Below are 26,390 nucleotides of genomic sequence, written 5' to 3'. Positions count from 1 at the left end.
TTAACAAGGAGTATTTATATTTGTATGATCAGGAATCATTTTTTAAAAGTCATCTTAGTTACTAACACTGTAACAAATAACTTTGTTGTTCATCACTTGGAATTACAATGAACTAGATAATAAGGTTATTAGGTTTTCTTCATTTTCTATTACCTGGAGAATGTTCCTTTGGAATAAACACCATTCCCAAAGACAGCTTTTTTTTAAGAACGGGAAAACACCTAAATACAATTATAAATAGAACTAATGCAATTTTAACATTAATCTATAAAATGCACATCAAGTGGTATATAATACGCTGATAAACACATTAGTCACTTGATTTTAGGGAAGAACCTACAGAGGACTTTCTTAGCTGTTAAGTCAAAGGCTAATTTCCTGTATACTTACCTCTTACAACCAGCCAGACATCCACATGGCAGTCACTGGATGGCACACGTGCTCCTGGGAGCAATGCAGACGTAATTTTGGCTTCCAAATTATTTTTGACAGGAGCTAAACAGCATACAAATGATCTTACGATAGCTAGAAGGCACAGCTATTTTTTTGTTTCCCCTTACAGGTAACACACACCATCACCAAGCGATATGCTGCCATGATATACCAACCACGTCAAGACTTTCCATTTCTTAAAGCGAGGCACCCCCAAACTTGTTCAGGAGGGTTCAGCTGCCAAGTCACGGACACACACACTCTTAAGGCTCGCCCACTCAGGGCCAAACCTTTCACTGATCTAAAAGATGGGGCAAATCAGAAGCGAACAATAAGCTACGATTTTATCAGTTGCTGCTAAAACAGAGTGCTTAAACGGATACAACCAAACAGTAGAGCTTGTTTTTCCTTAAAGCCAAATCTATCAACAACTTCTTACCCAGAGCTGGAATCTTACGTTGAGGGTTACAGGGATGTTTGAGTTCCACACTATTATTTCACGGAGGACCCTGAACTCAGATGAATGAATATCAAGTACTGCCTGCAACCCAATCTGTACCAACCAATGATATGAAGAATTCACATACATGATGCTCAGCTTATATTCAGAGCATTTAAAACCTGTTTTTAAAGAGGGCGGGTAAGGATGGAAAATCAAGATTATCTTTCAAACTGGTGATAGAAGACTTAGTGCAGAGATCAGCTAAGCCAATTACAGGGTGGCTAATTTGGGATTATGAATGGCTCAGGAAGAGGGTTTCTCTCTTCTCAAGCCCTTCTAAAAATTTTCAGTAGAAACCAAATTCAATCCATATAGGTAATGCCATATAGAATAGTAACCAAAAACCAAAACCAAACCCACTCCGTCGAGTCGATTCCGACTCATAGCGACCCTATAGGACAGAGTGGAACTGCCCCGTAGAGTTTCCAAGGAGTGCCTGGCGGATTCAAACTGCCGACCTTTCAGTTAGCAACCGTAGCATTTAACCACTACGCCACCAGGGTTTCCAGGAGAGTAACAAATATGCATAACTCAAAAGTGAATTTGAATTTCAGAATATAATCAACAGTCACATTACAAACTACTTTTGTTTTACATAATCTTTAACAATGTTAAAGATAACTTTGAGTGGACACCATGCCTAATCTTTTCCTGCTTTCAGAACTAACTAATTTTTAAGGTTACCTTCCAATCCACAGCCGTATATATATCCACACACAGTTGCAGTAATTCACATACAACTTGGTGTTTATCTTTTAACAATGAAAAGTTAAGGAAGCAAAGGTCTTGTTTTAACAGCAATTTTCTCCTTATCCCACTTTATACAATGCTGCGTGGTAAATATCTGGTGAGTTTTCACGTATTTTAAAACAAGAAAGTAGGCTTTATGCAAGTCTATCTTTATTTGTAAAAAATAATATACAACTAAAACTAATTTGATTATTTAAAATCAAAGTCCATTTAGTGATAACGTACATTTTGCAATAAAATTGTAGTAAAATACTGACATTTGATAGTTTAAACAAAGTATAGCATTCATGTAAAAATCATGTTGTAGCATGTAAAATTCAATTAGAAAATTCATAGTTCACAAAAGTCCATATATCTTGTTGACAGCTCATGAGAACATTGTCATACATCTACTTACGATACAGAACAAAATTCACAGTCAGGCTTGACATTCAGTACCATAAAATTTTATGCTGAATCCACTGATATTTTTGTTAATAAGGTGCACTTGAAATAATCAATTCAGACTACCAATGAATTGACATTTTATTGTATAACCAAGGCCTTTTGGTTTTACAATATGTCTAATAATTATTTCGCCGATAATTTAAATGACAGAGATACAGTTAAAAACACCAGTGACACATATTCTCAGCAGGATAATTAAAATAAAAAGCACTAGCAGCTTTGATTTCCATTTTCATTAATATACACAAGATAAATTTGTATTTTACAGTTAAAATTTGTACAAAAAGTCAAGCCCTGAAGTATTTTTTTCCCCAAAACTTTAGATGTTACAACTTTGTTAAAAAAAAAAAAAAAAAAGAGAGAGGTAGTGTGTGAAAGTATTCTTACTTAAATGTTGAACCCCTGCACCACTAACATCATAAATGAAATTTAGCCTCCTGAACACCAACATTATTTTGTCACTCTAGAGTCAAAATTCCTGAGGCTCACGGAACATTAAAGCTGGAACGCCATTAAAAAACAGGAGTAGACAAATGGAAGAATTTCAGTGAATTCAACAAAAACTACATGGTATCACATATTGCTGTGCGGTCCGTTAATAGTTCGGTGATAATATGTTTAGTGGTAATATGAACAAAATACACGTAAGTATTTTGAGTCAAGTGATCTTCATTTAATCAAGACTTTATTTCTTCTCATATTTTTCCATATAGAGAAAATATCCTTCAAAACGGAGTCAGTTGATTCTTCATTGTTTTAATAGCACACAATTGTTATAAAGGTATTCATACTAGCCCTACCATAAAATTAATTAATAAATAACTCTGGGAGAAATGTCCATAAGCCATAGGGAACTTATGTACACCATAATAGTCTTAAGTTCTATATACAAGCATACCACAGTGCTTGTGCCCACCGTACAATGATACATACCAAAGAAATCAGGCAACAAAGGAAAGTTAGCAGCCTTATTCTTACCTTGTTCTAAGTGGATGCACTGGAAGGTAATAAATAGCCTCATAAAATTAACAGTGATAAACTCTACCTGTCCAAGGTGAATATATTATTTCTCATAAAGTGTAGGCAGCGTTCCTAGAAATCCCATTAAGAAAATTCAATTTTTTTGTATAGAAAGTGCACAAGTTTGTCTTGCGTGTAAAAATCTCTTAAGTTTGGGTGCTTTTTTTTCCATCTAAAACAATTCAAACTACTTGAATACAATAAGAGAGTATAAAAGCACACCAACAAAACACAGCACAAAAACAAAAGGGATGCTTTTCAGTGAAACTGGGAATGAGGACAATAGGTTAAAGGAGAGGTCTCCCATATTACCAGTCAATGGGATTGCTTTTTAAAATATAAACTATACCTACATGGAATTAGTCTGTAAATATGTAAGCTACAGGATGGACAGACACCAACTTGAACAACTGCTACAGAATTCCCTAGTTCAGGAACATAGCCCCAGTGCTTTATAATGTGAGATCCAACTCCTAAAACAGCCAACTGGTTTGATCTCTCAGAAATTAGGAAAAAATGCATTTCAGGAAATAATTTGTTACAATCAGCAACACGGGAACATTAAAAAATCAAAGTAAAATGCTGGGAACATATGAGCTCAGGTCCCCAAGGTACTGAAAGAGAGTCAGACTTCTTCACATTAGAATTAAAAAAAAAAACACAGTTAACTGGGCTCTGCACAGCAGGTTAAATATGCAACCACTTCAAACGGAAATGATGCAGTCTTCCCTCCCCCAGAGTTCTGAAAATGTGCTCTAATATCCAGTTTTCCAGACAAAATAGCAAAAGCATGTGATTTCATTAAGCAAAGGCCCCACCGTTCACAGACTTATATTCACCTCTGATCCACCGGAGTTTGTATTAACAATTATCAAACTATTATTTTAATAACATTTTAAGCTTGCAATACTATTTTTCTCATGCCTATTCCGTATCACTGGCTCAGAGGTATATGCACACTTTAAACTAGCCAAACTTACAAGTCCCTGTGGCAGCCTCTCTCAGAAAACATTCTAATGACGGTTTCATAATGTTATGATTGTTCCATCTTCTTCTAAAAGTTTGTGATCTGGAGCACGTGTTTCAGATTCTGTGTTCGTGCCACTTGGTCCGGGTGCTAAATTCACTTCGTTAGAAGGAATAAAACCATTCTGTCCAGACTCGAAACTGAGTTCTATTTGTGCCAACGACTCCAGGCTCTCGGCAGCTGGCACAGCTTTAGGGATCTGCTGCGGTGCTCCGTTATCTTCAATAATTATGTCATCTTCATCACTGTCTTCGTCAAACTGAAAGCTTGATTCAGTCGGCTGTGTGTAGCCATGGAGACTGTTATCAGTAGACTGGCCAGAGCTGCCGGAAGTCCGACTGTTCCTAACAACATTATTCCTCTGGTTCGCTGGTCTCACTGTTATAATGAGGTTGCGGCTGTTTGCAATCATCATGTCTGTTACTTGATCAAGACTCTTCCCTGAAACTTCTATGCCATTAACTTCTAGAACTTCATCGTTAACAGCTAAGAGTCCTGTGCTTTGAGCCAGGCCTCCTGGGACAAGCCTGGATATGAAGATCCCTGGGACCTTCTCTAAGCCATGTGGTGTCACCCGGACACTGGAGCCATCCCGGATATAGAACCCTAGGGGTTTCTCTGTGCCGTATTTGTAAAGACGCACCCTACGATGTGTTTCTGGGAGAATATCCACATCTATAATGGAAGACACGGGTCTGAAGTCTTGGGGCATACTAATGACTATATGTGGCTTTTTTCTATGGTTGTCAGGACGCAATACATTAGTTAAGACATTCTTCTTCTTTGTTAGCGTGTCTGTACCAAAGGCACTGTAGTCTGCTTCTTCTGTTTAAAAATAAAATAAAACAGAGAAAGGCCGTGAAAAACACCATTTAACTGCAGTTGAATCTGTACAGAAAGGCTACCTTAAATGCTTTTGATATGTGAACAAACTAGTTAAATATTAGCTTATTCTAATCAGATCATAATGTAGAATAGTAATCAGATATGCCATACGAAAAAAGAACCACTAGGTGGCCCTCTTCAGCACACATCACAAAATTGTTTCTGGTAAAATATTAAATATAAATATATAAAAAAGCAGAACTCAGAACGATCACTGATTATCTTGTTCACTGCTTTATTATCAGCAGCAGTAAGTACTTGTCGCCATGCAAAACGAATCTCTCATGATGCATGACAACAAACCAAATTGGAAAAAAATGCATGCTATCCACCATTACCCTAGTACAACCCTCCCTTAGAAACAAAACATTTAAGTCAAGCCGCTGCATAGCAAACACAGGAATTTTGGTCTTCATGGCCACCATTAAAAGATTCTCGTCCTCAGTTTTCTGGAGGAATTGTTCATCTTTCATTTTCCCCCTTTTGAAAGAGACAGAAGTGGAAGATTTTAACGTTTTCCTTTACTGCGAGAAAATGGCAAGTGCAAAGGTATTCTGTCAGTGTGGGTGACAGCCACAACGGGAAGTAATGAGGACTCTGCCAAACTGGAGAACCCCTGCCCCATTTAACTGGCACAGCTGCTCCTCAGGTCTGGGCAGTTCTTTCTCCCAGGTGCTGTAGGAATTCATGTGGCCAAGTCCAATTTTTCAAGAGATGACAGAAAGCCATATTTTTGAGTAAAATCATCCCCATTTTTAAATGTTGACACCTAATTTAAAAAACAAATTAAAAAACCCTTGTTTGGATCAAATAACACATCCAGGGATTGAAATCATTCCTCAAGCCACCAATTTCTGCTCTCTGATGTAAACGACAGGAAAACAGGGCACCTAAACCCAGGTACTGTTAAATCATACAGCTGAAGGAAGACCATCCATTAATTTAAAAAATCGAATCAGAAAACAAGATGGAAAAAAAGAAACTAACCCAAGAGCAGACACAAATCGTGTTTTTTTTAAAAAAACCAGAATGAGTGTAGAATGCTAAACATGCCTTTGTCTAAATTTACATGTTTTCCCCCACTTCTGTTGTCAGAAGTCAATGAAAATGGAAACTAAAAAGTCAGAAATTTCCAGAAAAAAAAAAAAAAAAAAACAGTAAAAATAAGAGACAAAGGCTCCTCGTACAGAAGAACTAGTTCAAAGCCCCAGTCTCTGCTCCTGCTATAGACAACAGTAATATCACCAGCTTCACTGGCAAAGCCTGCCTCAGTTTGTAAAATCTCATTTAACCCTCAACCTTCCTATTGGTAAGAAATCATCACCTTTACTGTATAAGCAGGAAATTAAGAATACAGTAAGTCATCGAGAAAGAACCAGAACCCAGTTCTTTCCAGAACTAGAATTAGTTTCCTTGCTAGGCCAGTACCACACAACAACTTTACATAATGAAAGCTAAGTGTCAAACTTGTGTCAAACTACGGAAAGCACTGTTGTTCTTTTCTGAAGCTGTCTGACCTCTTCAAAAACTATTCTCAGATTAGCATTCAAGGCTAGAAATACCTTATTGCAGGGGGGATACTTTTTGTCCTCACTTAGAGACTTACTTGTAATTTGGTTTTAAACATAAATCCATTAATACAAATTCTTTTGGCAAAAAAACTATCAAAAACAATTTTCTACTGAATGTGTTTTCTCAAAACCAAGTATTTTCATTTTAAAATAATCTATAAGATGAAAGCCTACATAACAGTAAGAAAGGAATTTCCAGACCATACAAACATAACAAAATTAAGTTGCCCACATACCTACTCATGGGAAACCTGACCCAAAAACCCCCAAATCTGCATAATTTGGCATCACATCCAGACTCAGTTTGAATACTCTCTGCTAAATTCTCAAAAGCAATATGCCTCAGTACAAAGGCACCTTTGTTCTGCCATCTAGCTAATCAGTTTCCAGCCACTGGGAAAAGAAATATTTTGGCAGAAGGCCAGGGTACAGGGTGTTAGTTGAAAGTGTAAAGGTGAATGTCCACAGGGAATGGAAGTCGACTTTCTACCTGAGTATGCGGATCAGAGCACTAAGCGTGGAGGGAGATGCAAAGTTTGGAAACCTGATGCGTAGCCACCTTCCACTGGTACAAACCCAGGCTTATGCGACAGCTCAGGACATCTCGCTTACCCGGCCCAGCCCTCGGCTAACTGCGACAGACAAGGACCCACCTAGAACCTCTAAACAGCCAGATGAGATGTCTCACTTCCTTGCACATGTGCGTTCCTCAGAGGTGCCCTGCCACCCTCTCTGTGAACCTCTTAACTCTTTAAACGTTTGTTCTGAAACCCGTTATCTCGTTTTTTAACTCACAGGAGGTCATAAGTCACAAATCCAGACTGCTAAGTGTCCACTAGCGAGCAGCAGGCACGGAAACAAGAAATAAAGGCCTACCATGAGTAAAGTGCACTTCTGAGAAACCACACAGCTTTATACAAATCCCATCAACAACCCTGTGCAGAATAGACAAGAACAGCTCATGGTAGAGGCATCGAGAAAGCTCAACATGAGGTCCCATTTGACATACTGAAGGAGGAACACGGAAGAATTAAAGAATATTTTTAATGTTCTAATCCAGTACCTGACAGCCTTTTTCTGTCAAGACCCAGAGAGTAAATACTTTAGGTTTTTGCAAAGCAACCACAGACAATATGTAAATGAGCACAGTTGTTTTCCAATAAAACTTTATTTATAAAAACAGCCAGCTGGGAGGATTTGACCCAACCCCTGCTCTAATCCAAAATGGTTAAATGAAACAGACTTGGCAACGTTAGGAGTTAAACATTACTTAAAGCAATATTCAAATTTTGAAGACTCATTTCCTATTATAACAAAAATGAATCATCAAATATTTAATGAGCATCTACTATATGCCAGGCATTGTGCTCTGTGCTGCAGACTTAAGAGAACAAAACAGATATGATGCCTGCCTCCCTGGTTGTCTTAGTTATCTAGTGCTGCTATAACAGAAATACCACAAACGGGTGGCTTTAACAAAGCCTCACAGTTTAAGGTGCTAGAAGTTAGAATTCAGGATGCAAGCTCTAGCAGCAGGCTTTCTCTCTCTGTTGGCTCTGGGGGAAGGTCCTAGTCTCTTTGAGCTTCTGTTCCTAAGTGATCGTCATGTGGCTTGTTATTCTCTCTTCCCGCTTGCTTTTAATCTCATTTATATTGAGAGACTGACTCAAGATATACCCCACACTAATCCTGTCTCGTTAACAAAGACAACCCATTCCCAAATGGGACTATAACTACAAGCACAGAAGTTAGGATTTACAACACGTATTTTTGGTGGACACAATGCAGTCTGTAACATTCTACCCTCTGGCCCCCCAAAATTCATGTCCTTGCCACATGGAAAACATTCACCCGAGCACATCATCATCATCATCACATAATCCCAAAAGCCTTAAACCAACTCCAAATCCAAGCTCCATTCTGGGGGGAAATTCCTCTTCCTCTGTGACATCTAGAATACAAGTTGTCTGCTTCCAAAGTACAACAGTGGAACAAGGTAGACACACGGCAGACATTCCCATTACAAACGGGAGAAATTGGAGGGAAAAGGGATAACAGGCACCAACCAAGTCCAAAACCCAACAGAACAATTTACCTTAGCTCTCAAGGCCTGAAAATAATCTGTTCTTTGAGACCATCTAGGCAATGACTCTACCCTCCACATCTGGGTGTTGGTCTTGCCCTCTGGATTCTGGGTGGAGGCCCTCAGGAGTGGCTGCTTAGCTCCCTGGGCTTTTGTTGTTGTTATTAGGTGCCAACAGGTCAGTTCTGACTCAGAGTGACCGTATGCAGAACAGAAAAAACACTGTCCGGTCCTGTGTAATCCTCACAATTGTTGCAATGTTTGAGCCCATTGTGGCAGCCACTCTGTCAATCCCCCTTGTTGAGGGTCTTCCTCTTTTTCACTGATCCCTCTACCTCACCAAGCATGATGTCCTTCTCCAGGGACTAGTCCCTCCTGATAACGTGTCCTAAGCACGTGAGACAAAGTCTTGCCATCCTCACTTCCAAAGAGCACTCTGGCTGTATTTCTTCCAAGAAAGACTTGTTCATTCTTCTGGCAGTCCATTATATATTCAATATTCTTTGCCAACACCATAATTCAAAGGCATCAATTCTTTGGTCTTCCTTATTCATTGTCCAGCTTTCCTAGGCATACGAGGTGAGTGAAAATACCATGGCTCGGGTCAGGCACACCTTAGTTCTCAAAGTGACATCTTTGCTTTCAACACTTTAAGGAAGTCTTTTGCAGCAGACTTACCCAATGCAGTATATCGTTTGATTTCCTGACTGCTGGTTCCATGAGTATTGATCGTGGATCCAAGTAAAATGAAATCCTTGACTTCAATTTTCTGTTTATTATGATATTGCTTATTGGTCCAGTTGTGAGGATTTTTATTTTCTTTATGTTGAGGTGTAATCCATTCTAAAGGCTGTAGTCTTTGTTCTTCATCAGTAAGTGCTTTAAGTCCTCTTCACTCTCAGCAAGCAAGGTTGTATCATCTGCATAATGCAGGTTGTTAATGAGTCTTCCTCCACGCCTGATGCTGTGTTCTTCTTCATATAGTCCAGTTTCTCAGATTATTTGCTAAGCATACAGATTAAGGATGCTGAAAGGATACAACCCTGACACATGTCTTTCCTGACTTTAAACCACACAGTATTCCCTTGTTCTGTCCCAACGACTGCCTCTTGGTCTATGTACAGGTTCCTCATGAGCACAACTGAGTGTTCTGGAATTCTCATTCTTCACAACGTTATCCATAATTTGCTAAGATCCACACAGCTGAATGCCTCCGCACAGTCAAAAAAAAAAAAAAAAACAGGTAAATATCTTTCTGGTATATTCCGATTTTAGCCAAGATCCATCTGACATCAGCGATGATATCCCTCATTCCACGTCCTCTTCTGAATCCAGCTTGAATTTCTGGCAGTTCCCTGTTGATGTACTGCTGCAACCATTTTTTAATTATCTGCAGAAAAATTTCACTTGCGTATGATATTAATGATATTGTCTGATAATTTCTGCATTCAGAGAATGGCTTCAGGAAGCTGTTTTCCTAGTCCATCTGAGTCACAACCCCATCCCCTCAGTCCCAGCAGGCCCCTTTCTTCTGCTCCTTGGGCATAGCAGCTCCACCCACTCAGCTCTGGGCAGGGGCCCCATCCCGCTGGCACAACTTAATGGCAGCCCCACCCTCCAGAACCAAGCTGGTGAAGATCTGATTCTTTGAAACCTAGGAGGCTGTGGCCCCACCCTTTAAGAGCCAGGAGACGACCCTTTTGACCCTTTGAAAACCAAGAAGGCCCTGCTTCCTGTGCTCCTTCCAACAGCTCTGCTGATTTCTCAGCTACTCCAGGGATGATCCTTTTCTTTGCTTGGAGGACAAGAGATGTAGCTCCTTTGGCGTGTTTACTGCCTGTGGAATTCCAAGAGGCAGACAGTGTTCTTTCCTTTCATTCTCTTCTCTGTCTCCTTCAGTCTAAGCCGGTAGGTTTTCTGCTGTGGTAGTTGGTTAGATCCATCAGTCACGCGATTCATCTCTAACAGAAGTTTGAGTAGCCACATCCTTGGTGACCATTCTAGGTCATGTGTCCTTAGTTTGTACAACAGAATCTCCAAATCTTTAAGTTCTGTTTTCATTGTACACAGTTCAAGTTCATGTCTTTCCTCTCATATTTCATTATAAACGGCAAGGAGAGATCATGCGGCCCCTTTAAGATCTTGCTTAGAAATCTCTCAGCTAAATATCCAAGTTTACCACTTACAAGTTCTACCTGCCACCAAACATCTGAACATAAGTCAGACAAGTGCTTTGCCACTGCATAAAAAGCATCACCGTACTTCCACTCTCCGATCACACGTTCATCATCTTCTTTTAAAGCCTCACGAAAAGCACATTTAATGTACATGTTTCTATCAACATTCCGTTGCTGGCGCCATACGTATTCTCTAAGACAACAGAGGCTGTCTCTACAGCTCTCCTCACTTTCTTCTGAGTTCTCACCAGAACTGCCTTTGACGTCCGTAATTCTCTTCAAGGCAATCCAGGCTTTTACTATTAAACTAAAAACCAATCTTGTTGCCATCGCGTCAACTCTGACTCACAGCGTCCCTACAGAACAGAGTAGAACCGCTCCACACGGTTTCCAAGGAGCAGCTGGTAGATTCGAACTGCCAACCTTTTGGTTAGCAGCCATGCTCTTAACCACTGGCCACCAGGGCTCCAGGCTTTTACTTTTAGGTACCTTAAAAGTCTCCCATCCTCTATCCATTACCCAATTTCAAAATCGCGTCCACATTTAGGTATCTGTTAGAGCAGCACTCCTACTTCTTGGTACCAAATTCTGTCTCAGTTCTCTAGTGCTGCTATAACAGAAGTACCATAAATGGGTGGCTTTAACAAACACAAATTTATTCTCTCACAGTTTAGGAAGCTAGAAGTTAACATGTAGGGTGCAGGCTCTAGGGGAAGGCTTTCTGTTGGCTCTGAAGGAAGGTCCTTGTTTCTTTTGAGCTTCTGCTCCTGGATGCCCTTCATGTGGCTTGGCATTGCTCTTCCCCCATCTCTGTCTGCTAGCTGCTTGCTTTTAATCTTTTATATCTCAAAAGAGATTGACTCAAGATACACTCTACACTAATCCTGCCTCAAAACACACCATACACTAATCCTGTCCACTTAACAAAGACAACCCATTCCCAAATGGCACAGAGGTTAGGATTTACAACACATATTTTTGGGGGACAATAACAATGGTGCTTATAAGGTGGAAGAGAGGAGGCAGGAGCCGGGGACCAACCAGAAAGACAGATCTCCTGGAATGTGTTAAAGTTTGTGGACTTCAGCCTAAGGGCAACGGGAAGAAAACCAAGGATTTTAAGCAGGACAGTGATGGTAATCTCAATGGCTACTGCAGTAATTCAGGATGGTGCCTGGCCTGGAGCAGAGGCAGTGGTGATGAGGAAACAAATATGAAAAATAATCAGATGACAGTTTTAAGAGGGTTTGTGACTGGCTGAAAAATAAAACGTGACACCCAGGTCATAAGCAACTGATGTCATAGTCTAAGATAGTAATCCCCTATTTCTTCTTTATTTTTTAGGTCACACCTTTTGTTTTTTACAATTTGCTTTTAAAATGTACATCCCTTAAACCACTTTTAAATTAAATTGACTCATTAAAATGTAACCTTAAAATATATCTACAAAATAATGCCCAGTGCACAGAAAAGGTCAAAGAAATGATTTAGGTGCCCCGTTACAAGTATACGGGCCACAAGGGCACGGACTACATGAGGTCACATTTAATGCAAGGCCCTTCTGGTGTTTCCAGCAAATTTTGGATAAGTCTAAGAAGTAGACATATTTGTCTGACACCATACAAATGCAGATTATGATACAGTGAGATGTTCTGGTGTAGATCTTCTGATTAGATCTGGCAACGAGTTGGTGCCATAGGTATCAACAGATCCCAGACCAGCTGATCACCATGACCAGCTGGGAAGCTTTTAAAAATTACACATTTCCTTGGCCGTATTCCAAACTTACAGGATTGACCTGGGTGTTTTTAAGAGGTGTGGCCATATTTTCTAAAACTGTTTAGTGCACAAGAGCAACCTAACAAGAAGAGAAGAAAAATTCTGTTCTGTGCCTTTTCTTTTCCTTCTCTCCAATAAATTGTGGTGTTACTCTAAACTCCAGTGGGGGTGGAGGTTGGCAAAAGACCTGGGAATTCCCTTTACGAAAATAACATTTACGATACCAGGTTTTTTGTTTTGATTTGCTTCCACGAAAACAGAGCACAGGGTTTTCTTCTAACAATTTTTTTTTTTTAATATAATAAAACTTTTCAAGATATGCAATACAACACTAACTTCAAGTTTAAGCCATACACATTAAATCCTGAGCTTTCACTTCAAAGAAACTTATTTAGTAGAGTGTATCAGATTTTAGAAGATCACTTGGGACAGAGACTGGAGGAACGCCCCAAGGCTACAGCCCCCAGACGCTCTGCTAACTCAGAACTGAAGCCATTCCTGAAGCCCACTTTTCAGACAAAGATTAAAAAAAAAAAAAAAACAACCAAATCCAGTGTCGTCGAGTCGATGCCGACCCATAGCGATAGTGACCCTGTAGACAGCAGAACTGCCCCACAGAGTTTCCAAGGAGCACCTGGCAGATTTGAACTGCCGACCTCTTGGTTAACAGCTGTATCACTTAACCACTACGCCACCAGGGTTTCCAGACAAAGATTTTTTTTTAATCTTTGTCAAAAAAAAAAAAAAAAAAGACAGAGATTAGACAGGCCTATAAAACAATAGCAGATGTGAGGAATGTGCTTCTTAGTTCAGCCAGCTATACGAGACAAAATGGGCAACTCCTGTCCAAAGGCAAGATGAGAAGGCAGAAAGGGACAAGAAAACTGGACAAAGGGAACAAGGAACCCAGGGTGGGAAGGCAGGGGTTGAGCACACTGTTACACCGCAGGAATTACAACCAATATTACAAAACAATTTGTGTACAAATTTTTGAACGAGAAACTAATTTGCACTGTAAACTTCCACTAAAGCACAAAAAATGAAAAAAGAAAGAAGACCACTTGGTCTCAAATCATGAAATTTGTTTTTTAAAAATCACTTGATACAATATTAAGTGTTAACTATTGCCCTGTGGATTCCTTAATTGGAGTCAACAAGCCAAGAAAGCTGAAAATGTAAGATGTAACTACGCTTAATGTCATGCTTCATATCAGTTTCCTGAACTTAATGTTCATTAAGGTTCACATAAAATCAGCCTTCTACTTAAGCATCTGTTGAGCTTTGTTTAAAAAAAAAAGAAAAAAGTATCAATAGGAATCACATGGCACTGTGTTAAGTCTGTCACCGTTTAGGCGCTGGGGATGCAGTTGTAATAAATGAGTTAACACGTGGGTAAATTAGGTAATTCCATGTCTTCAGAGAGCAATCTGGTAAAGGTGGGAGGGGGGATTGCTTTAAGTAGGGTTAAAGACGAGACTTCTCTGAGGAAACTGTTATTTCAGCTAAGGAGGATCTGAAGGATGCGGAGGCAGCCACAGAAAGGCCTGGAGGAAAAGTGCTCCTAACTAAAAACAATGCAACAGCAGGGACAGGAACAGGCTTACCAAGTTTGAAGAACGGAAAGACTGCCAATGTGGCTCACTGACTGTGATGAGGGAACAAGAAAATGGAGGAGGATGAGGTTGGGAAGCCCAGATCAGGAGGATTTTATTCTGGTTGCAATAGAATGCCAGCAGAGGGCTTGAAGTAATAACAAGTCAACCCACTTGCTTTCCATTTATTGCTAAATTCATACTTGTGTTCAATTTATAGTTTTTAAAACTAAAATCTTTCTACTGAATGGACTATTTCTAATTTCTTTTTCTAATTTTAAGGGTTACTGTGTTGGTAATTCTGCCTCAATTACACAGAAAATTTTGGTTCACATATACGTATTTCTAAATTGCAACTCCTAGATCAAAAATAAAAACCTTCAAAGGGCTCGATAAAAACATAGGAAAAAGTCCAATTCCAATTTTAAGGCACCCAGGAAATAACAACCTTAAAAGGAAACAGAAGATGCTAGATAATCACTCTTAAAAGATGTTAGGACTGATTCCATGATCACGTATTGCAATTCCATTAACAAAAACGTGGTGGTGTAACGCAACTTCCATCATCTTTCTAACAAAGGGGATGATCAACAAAAATGTATCAGATAGCTCTAGTTTTAAAATAGTTATTTTATATTTACATACACATTCTAAAGAACTGAATTTTTAATGAAAATTACAACAAGAAAGATCTGTTATTCAACATTACTATTTAATGTATTCTGCTCAAATTGCCAAGTTCCACTCAAATGTTTTGTCCTGTACTCTCCTATATGGACATCTTCTTTCTCCAGCATTCTATACATAGCTTTCCAAGGTCCTATTCCTGATCATCTGTCTCACCTTGCCATATTTCAGCTATCACTTTTCAGCAAACTGTCAAATTCTTCTTACAAAGCTCCGGTCTACCATTTTCAATTTCCTGTATGGCATGCCCAACTCGCCAGCCTTATAAGTTTATTTGTTCCAAGATCAAACTCATAATTTTCTTTCCCAAATCAATTTCTCTTTCAATTTTGCTTGTTTATGGCACTATCCCAGCCATCAGGCTCAAAGCCATAAAGCTGCTCTTTGCTAGACTCCCCTTCAACTCCATACCACTCAGCTGTGAGTGCAAGGGCTCTCAAATATTTCCCTTTTATGTTCCCACTGCTCTGTTCCTGAAGGAGTACTGGTGGTGCAACAGCTAAGCACTCGGCTAACCAAAAGGTTGGCAGTTTGAACCCATCCACTGGATCTTTAGGAGAAAGACCTGGCCATCTGCATCTATAAGGATTACAGCCCAGAAAACCCTGTGAGGCAGTTCTACTCTGGCACTTTGGGTTGCTGTGAGTCCACTTGACAACACCCAACAACAACAAACTCTGTTCTCACCTCTCTCCTCTACTGTGGCAGCTTCCAGCAGCATCTCCACTACCTGCTCTTGTTCTCTGCTGTAAAAGACTGCTGCCCACTCCTTCAGCCTTAACAGTCAAATTAATTATGTCATATCCCTGTTAAAATTATCTGTGGTATCCATCTCAGGGGTCTTTGGAAAAATTTGTGTGTGTGAAAGCATTTTGTAAACAGTCAAGTAATGCAGACATAAGTTACTCTTAGAGGTTTATTTTGTTGGTGGACTTTAGTTCCTCCAAATCCAGAAAAGCGAAGATGCATAATCAGTGGAATTTCAAAGCCCTGGGAGTGGTCCAATGCTTATCAACTGATTGGAACTAAAGCTTCACTTCAAGGGAAATCCCTACCCATTTTCACAAGCAAGCTGAGTTTTCACAAGCTGATTGGTTTACTAACAGAGTAAGACTTCAACTATCCCACCAATACTGCGCTCCCTGCTCTGATAATGGCTTCTCAAACCTCTCAATTTACCCAAGAGACAGGAATAAATGGCAGACACCACAATTCCTATCAGAGATACAGACAGACACGCACACACACGTACAGGATGCCACAATATTAAAAAAAAAAAAAGTCTCAGGACTCAAAATACATTTGAAAATGCTTGCCAAGTACAACAGTTATTACTTTTTTTTTTTTTTTTGCTAAACGAATATCAATGCTTACTTTCCTCCAAAATAATGACTTGCTATCTAATTTTCCAGATAATTAAACTAATAATTTTACATTTTCCTATGGAAAATATCCTAAAAGGTGAAATAAAAGGTGAAAGAAAAATTTTACTGGGTGCTGACTACACGCCAGGCACTGCACTTGGCTTATTTAATTTTCACAGTAATCCTCTATGGTGTTACAGTCTTTCTATAGATACAGTCAGTGAGACAGAGGAAGATTAAATAACTTTCTTCCACATATTTATTAAGTAGTAAATATAGGATTTAAAAGTTAGCGGCCACCAAAAAAGCTGGAATGTCTCTCTGCCTCCAAAGCCATATGATTTCTACCATTTTTCTGAATGGGCAATAATCCATTCAATCAAATGAAGATTCAATAAATTCCTAATTTATATAAAGAACCTAAGAGGTTAAAAGTAGTAATTAAAAACACAAATTTTCTAAAGTACACTTAGTGAAACGTAAAGATATTAACTGAATCAACAATGACAAATGTTTTAACCCACTTGTTAGTTAACACAGCAAGAAGATACACACAAAATGTTTATTCAGTAAGTTTGTGGCAAAGTCTGTGTATCCTACCAACAGGAAACAAACTACCTCTATTTCTAAAATAATTTTTATTAACAGTGGTACTTACCCTTCTTTTGAATAAAAATCCTAAGCAGTGGGTTGGCTGTTGAAACAGCTTTGTGGTAATTATCATCGTTATTTATAGGTAGTAAGTCCCCATGGATGTCTGCATAGCCTACTAAAACGTCAACATTGGGTATCTTATGAACATGTTGCAGTAATCCATAGAACTCCTCAAATTTTCCAGGTTTTGATCTTTCCAGTGAAAAACGACGAAATTCAGCTCCAAACTATAAATACAACAAACATGTAAAGTTCAAAAAACAAACATAAGTAACAGAAAATGCCGTAAAAATATTAACAAACAGTATTCCCCTTAAAGCAACAGTCTATTGTCAGAGAAACTTCATTAGCAGGAGATAAACCTGCATAAGAAAGGCGCAGGAAGGTACCCTCTCACTGCTGCAGCTCTGAGGGGCGTTCCCTTCAAGAGAAGCAGTTCAACTCAATCCCTGGGGTACCTGCCTCTCTGGGGACGTTCCAGCACAGTGACTCAGCTCAAACCCTGTCTGCAGACCACACCCTGACAGCAGTACTCTCCTCACAAAGGCCACGGGGTACCAGAGATGTGCCCAAGTCCTTACTTTGAGCATTAACACAAAAGCATCTAAGTTTCCTCCCCCATAAAAGGAACTACGATTTCACAGGATGTGGCATGGATTAATAGCAAAATATACAAAAAGGGTTTTGAGCTCCTTGGCATAAGGTACTATTCTACCGGAGGTAGGTACATAAAAAATAGGCCTAGAGCTAAGAAGCGTCTTCCCTATGTTAAAGCCAAAAGAAGCTTCACTAATATATCAAATATATGCCCTACAATTATCCAATTACAGAAACAAATGTTTATGTAGCTGGCACAAAGCTAGGCCCTAGAGATTTCAAGGCTCAAGCTTGCTCCAGAAACTCACCAATTAGTGGGTAAAGAGAATAATTACACCACAGAGGTATTAAGGGATCACACAAATGGGGAGGATGGCAACCTCCATCATACCCAATGTTTCTCTTCACAGTTCTGACACTCAGATTGGCTTCCCCACTCCAGAATCACACCACTTGTCTCCAACTGCCAAATCACTAACGTCGTGCTTATTCGACACAAAGGACTGGCTTCATCCAGTCCATAATAAGCACGATTTATAACTCTCTATGGGACTACCATGGCATTTCCTCAAATGTGGAAACCTAAGAAAGGCTCATCAGCCTTCCTCAAAAAGTTGTCCCAGTCACTTAAATTCTGGAAATGCTACACAGTCACCGTCTCAAGAATGGCTGTGCAAACCAGCATATTAAAGGCTGTTAACTCCCAGAGTTGATTTTTAAAAAAAAATTTAAGCAAATGCTTCCCAAATGTGTCTGACCACTGTACTCGTTTTCCCTCTAAGTATCTATTGTTAGTAAGAAACTCTAATGTACCCCTGAGACAGGGCCTTAAGCACCATGTGGGGAAAGTCCCTACCAGAATAATTTCAGCAGTTTACCAACATGTCAATTCATTTTCCCAAGGGCCCTCCAGGATATCTGGATCCACTGCTTTTGCTGGTCATCATCCTTGCTTATACCCAAACTACCCGCTCATTTTAAAGTAAAATTCAAACACACTAAAACCACCTCTTCCCTCTAATAAATTTAAAAGTTTCCAAAACACGTTGCTGAAACATAAACACTGACATTTATCAAGAAAATAAGGCGACTCATACCTAAAGCTCTCAAAAAGTTTAGTCACACCTTCACATTTCAAAATAAACAAACACTCAGGGAACACCCTTCATATCAGAGTTAGTCTTCTGATGTTATCAAAAGTCACGGTTTCTCCGCATCTTCTTTACTCTGGCATCACAACGTGGAATCCCTACTGCTTTCTGACTCACCCACAGGGTTCATCATTTCCTCTGGTACATGAATGGGAATGTTGTTGTTCTTAGTTGCCTTATGTGGATTCTGACTCATGGGGACCCCATGTGTGCACAACAGAACTCTGCTCCATAGGGTTTTCAAGGCCGTGACCTTTCAGAAGCAGATCCTAGGCCTTCCTTCTCAGGTGCCTCTGGGTGGGTTTGAACCACAATCTTTTGGTTAACAGTCTAGCACTTAACCATCTGTACCACCCAGAGACTATAAATGGGAATGACATTTAGTAATTGAACATTTTAGGGCTTCGATGTTTTTGCAAAAGCTCTGCATGAAAATTCTTTGCTCTACGTTCTTCTCTTGCTAAAATGGTATGATTAAAAACAATGGGAAACTGTACAGCTTCACAGTAGTTGTGCCTTTTTGCAAATGTTGGCAGGAAAAAAACAACAGAAATCGTTATGCTTCTTGCAGCAAAACAAAAGGTTAAGAGAACTTTTTACTACATGAAGTAAATACTAGGAGTTAAAATTCAGACCCAATCAGCAACTATTCACAAAGGAATTATTCACTGTGTGCACCATTTATTTACAACTGTTTTTTAGCCCCATCTATGGGTTGGGTGGGAGTTTGTCCGGCAACAAATTTTTTAAGAGTTTGTTCTAGCAGCCCTGGTGGTATAGTGGCTAAGAGTTCCGCTGCTAACCAAAAGATCAGCAGTTCAAATCCGCCTGCAGGTCCTTGGAAATCCTATGGGGCAGTTCCACCTTGTCCTAAAGGGTCACTGTAAGTTGAACTGTCCTGGCCATCCTGAATGTGTAAGGATTCTCCTTCCCCAGCATCAGATGGCATTCCAGAAATGCAAACCTAATGTTAATATTCTGTTTGCCCAGGAGTCACAATGAAAAAGAGGAAGACCCTCAAGGAGATGGACTGACACAGTGGCTGCAACAATTACAAGGATCGTGCAGGACTGGGCAGTGTTTCTTTAGTTCTGTTGTACACAAGGTTGCTGACTTGATGGCACCTAACAACAACATAATTAACAATTAGGAAGTTTTATGGTTCAAACACTGTTCCAAGGTTGAAGGACATCATTGTGTTTGTTAAAAACTTTCCTAACTCTGGAGAAGCAATTAGGAAGATAAATCAGTTACCAAAGGAAAAAAATCACATGGCAGCACTATCACCAATCTCACTCTAGTGATTCTGCGCCTTCCGTTATTTTCTTATCTGCACCATTTTCTCTCTCCATGAGCGAAGATAATAAAGTTGAAGCTACTGTTTTCAATGCTGAAGAAAAAAATCCTAAAGCGTGGGTCTGCACACTACCAAGTTTTGTTTACCAGCTTAGTGATCAGTTTGTAAAAAGCTGAGATAGCACTAAAGCAGTGTAAAAGGAAATACTGTTTCGAAAATATGTCCAGATGACTAAATCTCTGATGACTAAGATGACAACTGCTTCATTTAACACATATTTAAAACATAAGGTGTCAGAGACATACTACATGTCCCTGTGTGCCATGCCGAGTTACCAGCAGCCAGAATAACAGTGGGACCACTTCATTCAGTGCCGGCTCTCAGGATGCCTTGATTCTGTTAAAGATATCCGGCTCACTAAAGATGTGTACTATGGCAGGTCCGACACACAACATATAGTTTGGCCACAGTATATGAAAGATTCACAAATGAAGAGCAAAAAGCCTGAAGTTCCAGTTCCCAAGTGTTCAAAGTTTCCCAGTACCGGAAATAACTTTCATTGTAATTATCAGTGCACCTCGACTGAGCCCTACTATCAAATCCCTACTCATTTTTTCCTAAGATAAAAAACTAAAGACTCACCACCAAGATTAAGACCACAAATTGAATTTTAAGATTAGGCAGTGTCACAAGTGCTTTTCTTTTCTTAACCTCAACTCCCACAAACCCAAACTACATTTATAACAAATCTGGGACGAGAAAGCCCAACCAATGGGCAGGGACACTACCACCATCAGACTGCTAGAGGAAAAGCTCTGCAGATTTTGAGTCATCTTAACCCTTTAGTTCAAGCAAGCCACTTCAATGTGCTACGACGGTTCCAAGGAGGACACAAGGAAGAACCTATTTCTTAAATTGCTTATAATTACAGAACGGTTCCTTAAACTAGTGCCTATCCTGATAGGTGAGTTCTTAAAGTCGCAAATAAAGTTTAAAAATGAACACATTTACATATTCTTGATGTGGTTCTCAGTTACAGCAACTTACAGAACTGTGTTTATCAGCCCTAGACAATAAAAACTATTCTACCCACAGGCTCCTGGAAACTTTCCTTAATTCCACTGCACTTCGCTCAAATGGCTTCTTGATTGTGCATTCTAACTAGTTTTACATTCAACGTGCTTCGTTATTTTTGAAGGTGATATGCTTTTATTTTTCTATTCTGTGTTCTGCTCTTCCCAACTGTATTCTAAATGTGCTCAGGGCCTAGCGAGTGAACTTTTTGTATTCTGCAGTGCCTGAAAGTGATTCTCTGAAACAGCTTTAATCAAGGCTTTACGGTTTTATCACAAAACCAGAGCTTGGGAAAGTCATAACCCTTCTGAGCCTCAGTCTTCTCATCTGTAAAACGAGAATGGGGCTAGATGATCTAAACTCCTTTCGGCTCTTCAATTCATGGAATGCTTGCTGAAAATGTTCCCGCAGCTGCCGATCACCTTCAAATTCCAGTTCAAAACCCCCTTTGGAAAGCATTCCTTAACTAATCCCTACAGACTGTCCTGCTCGCCCGGCCTTGCAATTTAGGAATTCAGTTGATACGGAGGTAATTATCCCCAGATTGGCATACCGTTCGTAGGTCAAGGGTGAAAGCACTTGATGTGAAAAGGTAGAACGACGGAATGAAAAGAGCATCCAGACTCAAACTGTAAAGTACCACTCAAACGTAAGATGATAGTGCAAATTTTACAGATTAAATGCATACCAAAGTTAGTGCTAGAAAAATTCCTTGCAGGAAACATAGCTCACTTGAAAAGGGCTCTTTAGTACACTGGGCTCTTTCCTTTGCCACCGGATGATCCCCTGAGCCACGAAGGGGTAACTTTATATGACCATGGGATATTCCAAATAGCTTCTACTCGTCAACGCAGTACGCAGAATTTCCCCCAAACCTTTCCTCCCACACTGTACTCAAATGCCTCCGCATCCTCGGGTACAGATTGGGCCTCACTCTCATTCTGGAACAGGACTGAGACTAAGTACTCCACTGGGTCGTCCTATCAGGGCCAGGAGCAGATACAAGCCCTCGCCCGTCCCCTTCTCAGCGAGTTTATTATCCGCCACCGCCTGTCTCCAAGTCCCACTACCCCGCACCCCGCCGTCCCAGGCACCGGGCAGCTCCCCAGGCGGTCCCTGCCGGGCCCCTCGCCTCCCCCGAGCCGCGTTCACCGCCCTCCGCCCCCGGCTCTGGCCTCCCCGTGTCCCGGCCCCGGCCCCGCCGCTTCACCCTGCCGGGCCCCGCGCACCTTGCTCTTCACCTCCATGGTGCCCAGGTAGCCGCTGCCCGCCCCGTGCCGGTGGCTGCGGTTCATGCTGAGCGCCGAGCCCGCGGCGGCCTCCTCCGGCCGGGCCACCGCACAGGAGAGCGGGGAGCGAGTGCGCGGCGGGCGGGCTGGGGGGGCGGCTGTGGCCCGGAGCCTCCTCACTGGCACCTGCACAGGGGGCGGCGGCGGCTCCCGTCTTCGCCCTGAGCCCCGCTCTGCTGGCTCCTCACGCGGCGGGATCGAGGGTCGGACTGGCGGCGCGGAGGGCGGGGACGCGGCTCCCTCCCTCGGGCCTCGGCGGCGGCCGCGACGATGCAGGAGGAGGAGGAGGGGGCGGAGCAGAGGCGACGAGCGCCGCAGCCTCGCTCCCGGCAGCCTCCGCCGCGAGCCCGCGGGCGCGTCCCCGAGCCCAGTGCGCGCGCTCACCTGCAGCCTCCGACAGGCTCTGCAGACCGCGCTCCGCCCACACCCAATGGGAAGCGCGCACCTGCGCCCGCGGCGCCAACCAATCGATACACGCCTCGCTCAGCTCGTGGGCGGGCCGCCTACTCGAAAATTCCGCCCACCGAGGCGTAATTGGTCCAGCGCTACGAAGGAGGGGCGGGATCACCTGGAGCCGGGGGCCTCCCCTCTGGACTCAGCAGGAGAGCCGGGGGGCGCATGCGCAGGCCACGGAGTTTCCGCCCAGGGCAGGGAGGGTGCGAGAAGGCCGGCCGGAAGCGCGAGCGCACCTGGAGAAGGGCGACGATGGGGGGCCTCCTGCGCACGCGCGGGTGCGCCGGAGCGCGCCTGGTTACTGGGGGCCCGCTGGGAGCTCGCGCCGCGGGACGCGCGCCGACTCCCCCGACTCGGGTGGTCGACCACGCTGAGGCTCCGCGGGGCCGCTAGCTTCCCGCCGGGCCTGCCCCGCCGCCAGTTTGGGTTGTCGCAGCTTCAAATCGACGCTCGGCCTCCTGTTTGCGTCTTTTAGGCGTCCAAATGCAACTCTTGGTTGCAAAAGCCAAGTTTTCCCGCCTCTGCAGGAGAGACTGGTGGTGAACCTCAGGGCCCTCGGGGCTGGGTCTTGTCGAACAGAGTTTCTGTGCCCTGCACCATTTTAAGTGCGTCAGGTCCCAGCACTGAATTGGCGCCGGGAAGGGAAGGAAGGTGGGCTCAAGTCCTAGGTGCTCTCTTCGGGCCCAGCCTCCGAGGGCTTTTCCTAGGCCGACCCTTCTGCGCTTTTTTTCGGTTTGTTTCTCTTTTTAACCTCTGAAGGCTCCCTTTTCCCACCTCAAGCCATTTCTTGGCCATTTTGCTGTTTCCCCAAATGACAGCGTCTGGCTTGTGTGTGTTTCCCGAGCAACGGAGCTGTGTCCCTGAGTAACGAAAGGCCGTATCCTTTTCTCTAAATGCACCAGAGCTGGGATTTTCCCAGGCAGACCCTGTTTAGCATTAGCCAGGCCGGGAAGGTGGCACCCTCTGAAAATTATGGCTGGAGAAGACCCCCTCCCCAAGTCTCCCCCTCACGAAGTTTTCCCCCTACGCAAGGGCCACCAAGGCCCGCCGTAGGATTGCTGCTTCTCGAAGGGCTGTTGAACTTTTTGTGAGCTAGAGTAGGGGACAGCCATGCCGCGACTTGTAGTCACAGCCCAATCTGGTGACAGACACAATGTGTGGTGTGTGTTCCTGAGACTGACAAATGTTAACCATGGAAGGCCAGGAAGAAAGATCAGGCAGGAACTCACAATTCAGTCCTTCTGGAACAGGGATTTCTAACCTGAGGTCAAGAAGAGGGTCTTGGGGAGCCGGCCTGGTTAGCATGCTTCATTCCAGCTGAGTCCTGGGGGCTTAACACATCTGCTCCTACCGCCCTATACCTCTTCTTCCCAGAGTTTGTGACAGTTTCAGCTTGCCTTTTTTTTTTTTTTAGGTGCCTTTGAGTTTTTTAATGAGTAATCTTCTCCACCCTAAAATGAAAGCTCCCTAAAGGCAGGAACCACATCTGCTTTTCTCACTGTTGAGGGTATAGCACAATGCCTGACTCTAGCAGGTACTCAGATACATCTCTGCTGGGTGCTGGGGCTGAAGAAGTGTGGTTTCTGTATGCTAACTGCCCCACCTTGGTTTACAGGGTGAGAAAGAAGCCCGTCTTTCTTCATGGGAAGGTGGAGGTTCCAGTTGCGCAAAGTTTGTACAGAACTTAACGTTTTCATGGGCATTTCTGGGTGGAGGTACAGATGGAAAGGATACCATCCCAAGCTGAATAATAATAAGGCAGCCTTTTCACCCCCTTGTTCAAAAGTACCTACTATGTTACTCATATCTGTCCTATAGGGTCGCTATGAGTCGGAATCGACTCGATGGCAGTGGGTTTTTTCATGTGATTCAAGCTGAGCTGGAAATAAAGATGTGATGTCACCATGGGGAAGCCTCAGGGCCTAAACTGTAACTCTCTTAACTGGACTAGTACAGCAGTTGTCAAACTTTTTGACCTCAAGACCCTTTATACACTTAAAAATTATGGAGGACCCCAAAATATTTTGTGTGTGTTACGTCTATCAATATTTGTTTTATTAGGATTAAAACAAGTATTTAAAACACAGGAATACAGAAGCACACAGTCCTGTAGTCGTCAGAGTGTTGATGCACATGTCTTGTCCCTTCTGGAAAGCTCCATTGTGTGCTTGTGAGTCAATGGGGGATGACGAGAAGGGCAAATGACATCTTACAATTATGGAAATAATTTTGACCTTGTGAATCCCCAGAGAGATCTCAGGGACTTCCAAGGGTCCCTAGACCACACTTTGAGAACCACGGACTAGAAGCTACGTCACCACCTTGAGGGCTCTTCATTCACAGCATTCACCCTTCTCTCTCTATTTGGCAGGGCCTCGCCCTAAGAGCGGGGGGCCCTAGCTCTGTGTGGGCGATTGTTGGGTGGTTGAGTTTTATTACTGTTATCAGTACTGATTTATCAGGCCCTTTAAAAAGGAAGTCAGTAGGTGCCAACGCACCTGCGTGGGCTCTGCATTCTTGGAGGTGTCGTCATGCCTCTCTCCCCTCCCCCGGGTGTGGTATCCCTCCTTACTTGGACTTTCCTTTCTAGAAGGAAGGGCCAGGCCAGAGTTTGCTCTGAGGTCTGCGTCACAAGTGCGCTTGGGTTGTGTAAAGGAGGAATGTGGAAAATAGTTTGAATTTGATAAAGGTGCTGTGAAGGAGGGGAGCCCGTTCATTCCTAGAGCTGGTATGTCCACAAGTTCATTCACAGGGCCTGAATTCCAGCCTTTCTTGGGAAACCCAGAGAAACAGCATAGAGAAGGGTTTATATTCCTGTTTACTATGGTTTGAGACTGACCCTAATCTTATTTCTGTCCATCATCCCTCCCCACCCCCAAATCCTCAAGCTAAAGCTGATCAAGACCTGTGTGTGGAATGAAAAGCTAGTCCCATGCCTGGGAGATTAATACTCAGTGGGTTAGGGAGATAAGTAAGGTGAGTGTGTGATGTTATGGACTGTAAATTATAGGTTCACAAAGTAGTTAGCTGGGAGTGGGCTATCAGAAATCACCTCACCCACATACCGTGAGGCTTCCCTGGCCCATCTCCACCCTCTGAATGAAGTTAGAGCGTTTTTACCCCTCTGCTTTATCTTCCCTTTAAATACTTTCTGTCTTTAAGTTCTACAAATATCCTGTTGTGTTCATTTGAAACCTACACTGTGAAGTCTCAAGAGTTGTAATTTTCCACGATTAGTTTTAGTAATTCACATCTTACATAATACCTTTTTCATTCCTTCCTCTTCCAACGCTTAGAATTAAGGAGAGAGAGAGAGAGAGAGATGGCGAAAAGTCATATATCCTGTTGGTGAAATTTTTTTCAAGGAATTCCTCTTGCCAGCTCTTTTTCTCCTTGATTGCTCAAGCTCATTTTGATGGAGCTAGTTAATAATTCTTTGAGAAAGAGTTGAAGTGTATACTTAGAATCTCATACTACTCACCAAAGCATTTTAAGCCCTTTAGCAGAGGTGGAATTAAATCACATGATCTGTTTTCTCGTCAATACCTCATAATACTTT

General features: G+C 42.1%; 1 protein-coding gene across 1 annotated transcript; it reads right to left on the bottom strand.

Moving 5' to 3' along the window:
* Positions 1-2,191: 2,191 nt before the first annotated feature.
* Positions 2,192-22,413, bottom strand: PARD6B (par-6 family cell polarity regulator beta). Its single transcript, XM_003419894.4, has 3 exons — positions 22,319-22,413; positions 16,975-17,197; positions 2,192-5,003 (listed from the first exon to the last, which is right to left on the bottom strand). The coding sequence occupies exons 1-3, from the start codon at positions 22,382-22,384 to the stop codon at positions 4,177-4,179; spliced, it is 1,116 nt and encodes a 371-aa protein (XP_003419942.1). The 5' UTR covers positions 22,385-22,413; the 3' UTR covers positions 2,192-4,176.
* Positions 22,414-26,390: the final 3,977 nt, after the last annotated feature.

This window comes from Loxodonta africana, chromosome 24 (genome assembly GCF_030014295.1).
Source record: "Loxodonta africana isolate mLoxAfr1 chromosome 24, mLoxAfr1.hap2, whole genome shotgun sequence".
Taxonomy (NCBI): Eukaryota; Metazoa; Chordata; class Mammalia; order Proboscidea; family Elephantidae; genus Loxodonta; species Loxodonta africana.
The sequence above is the reverse complement of the archived record's forward strand: the minus strand, read 5'-3'. Positions and strand labels throughout refer to the sequence as shown.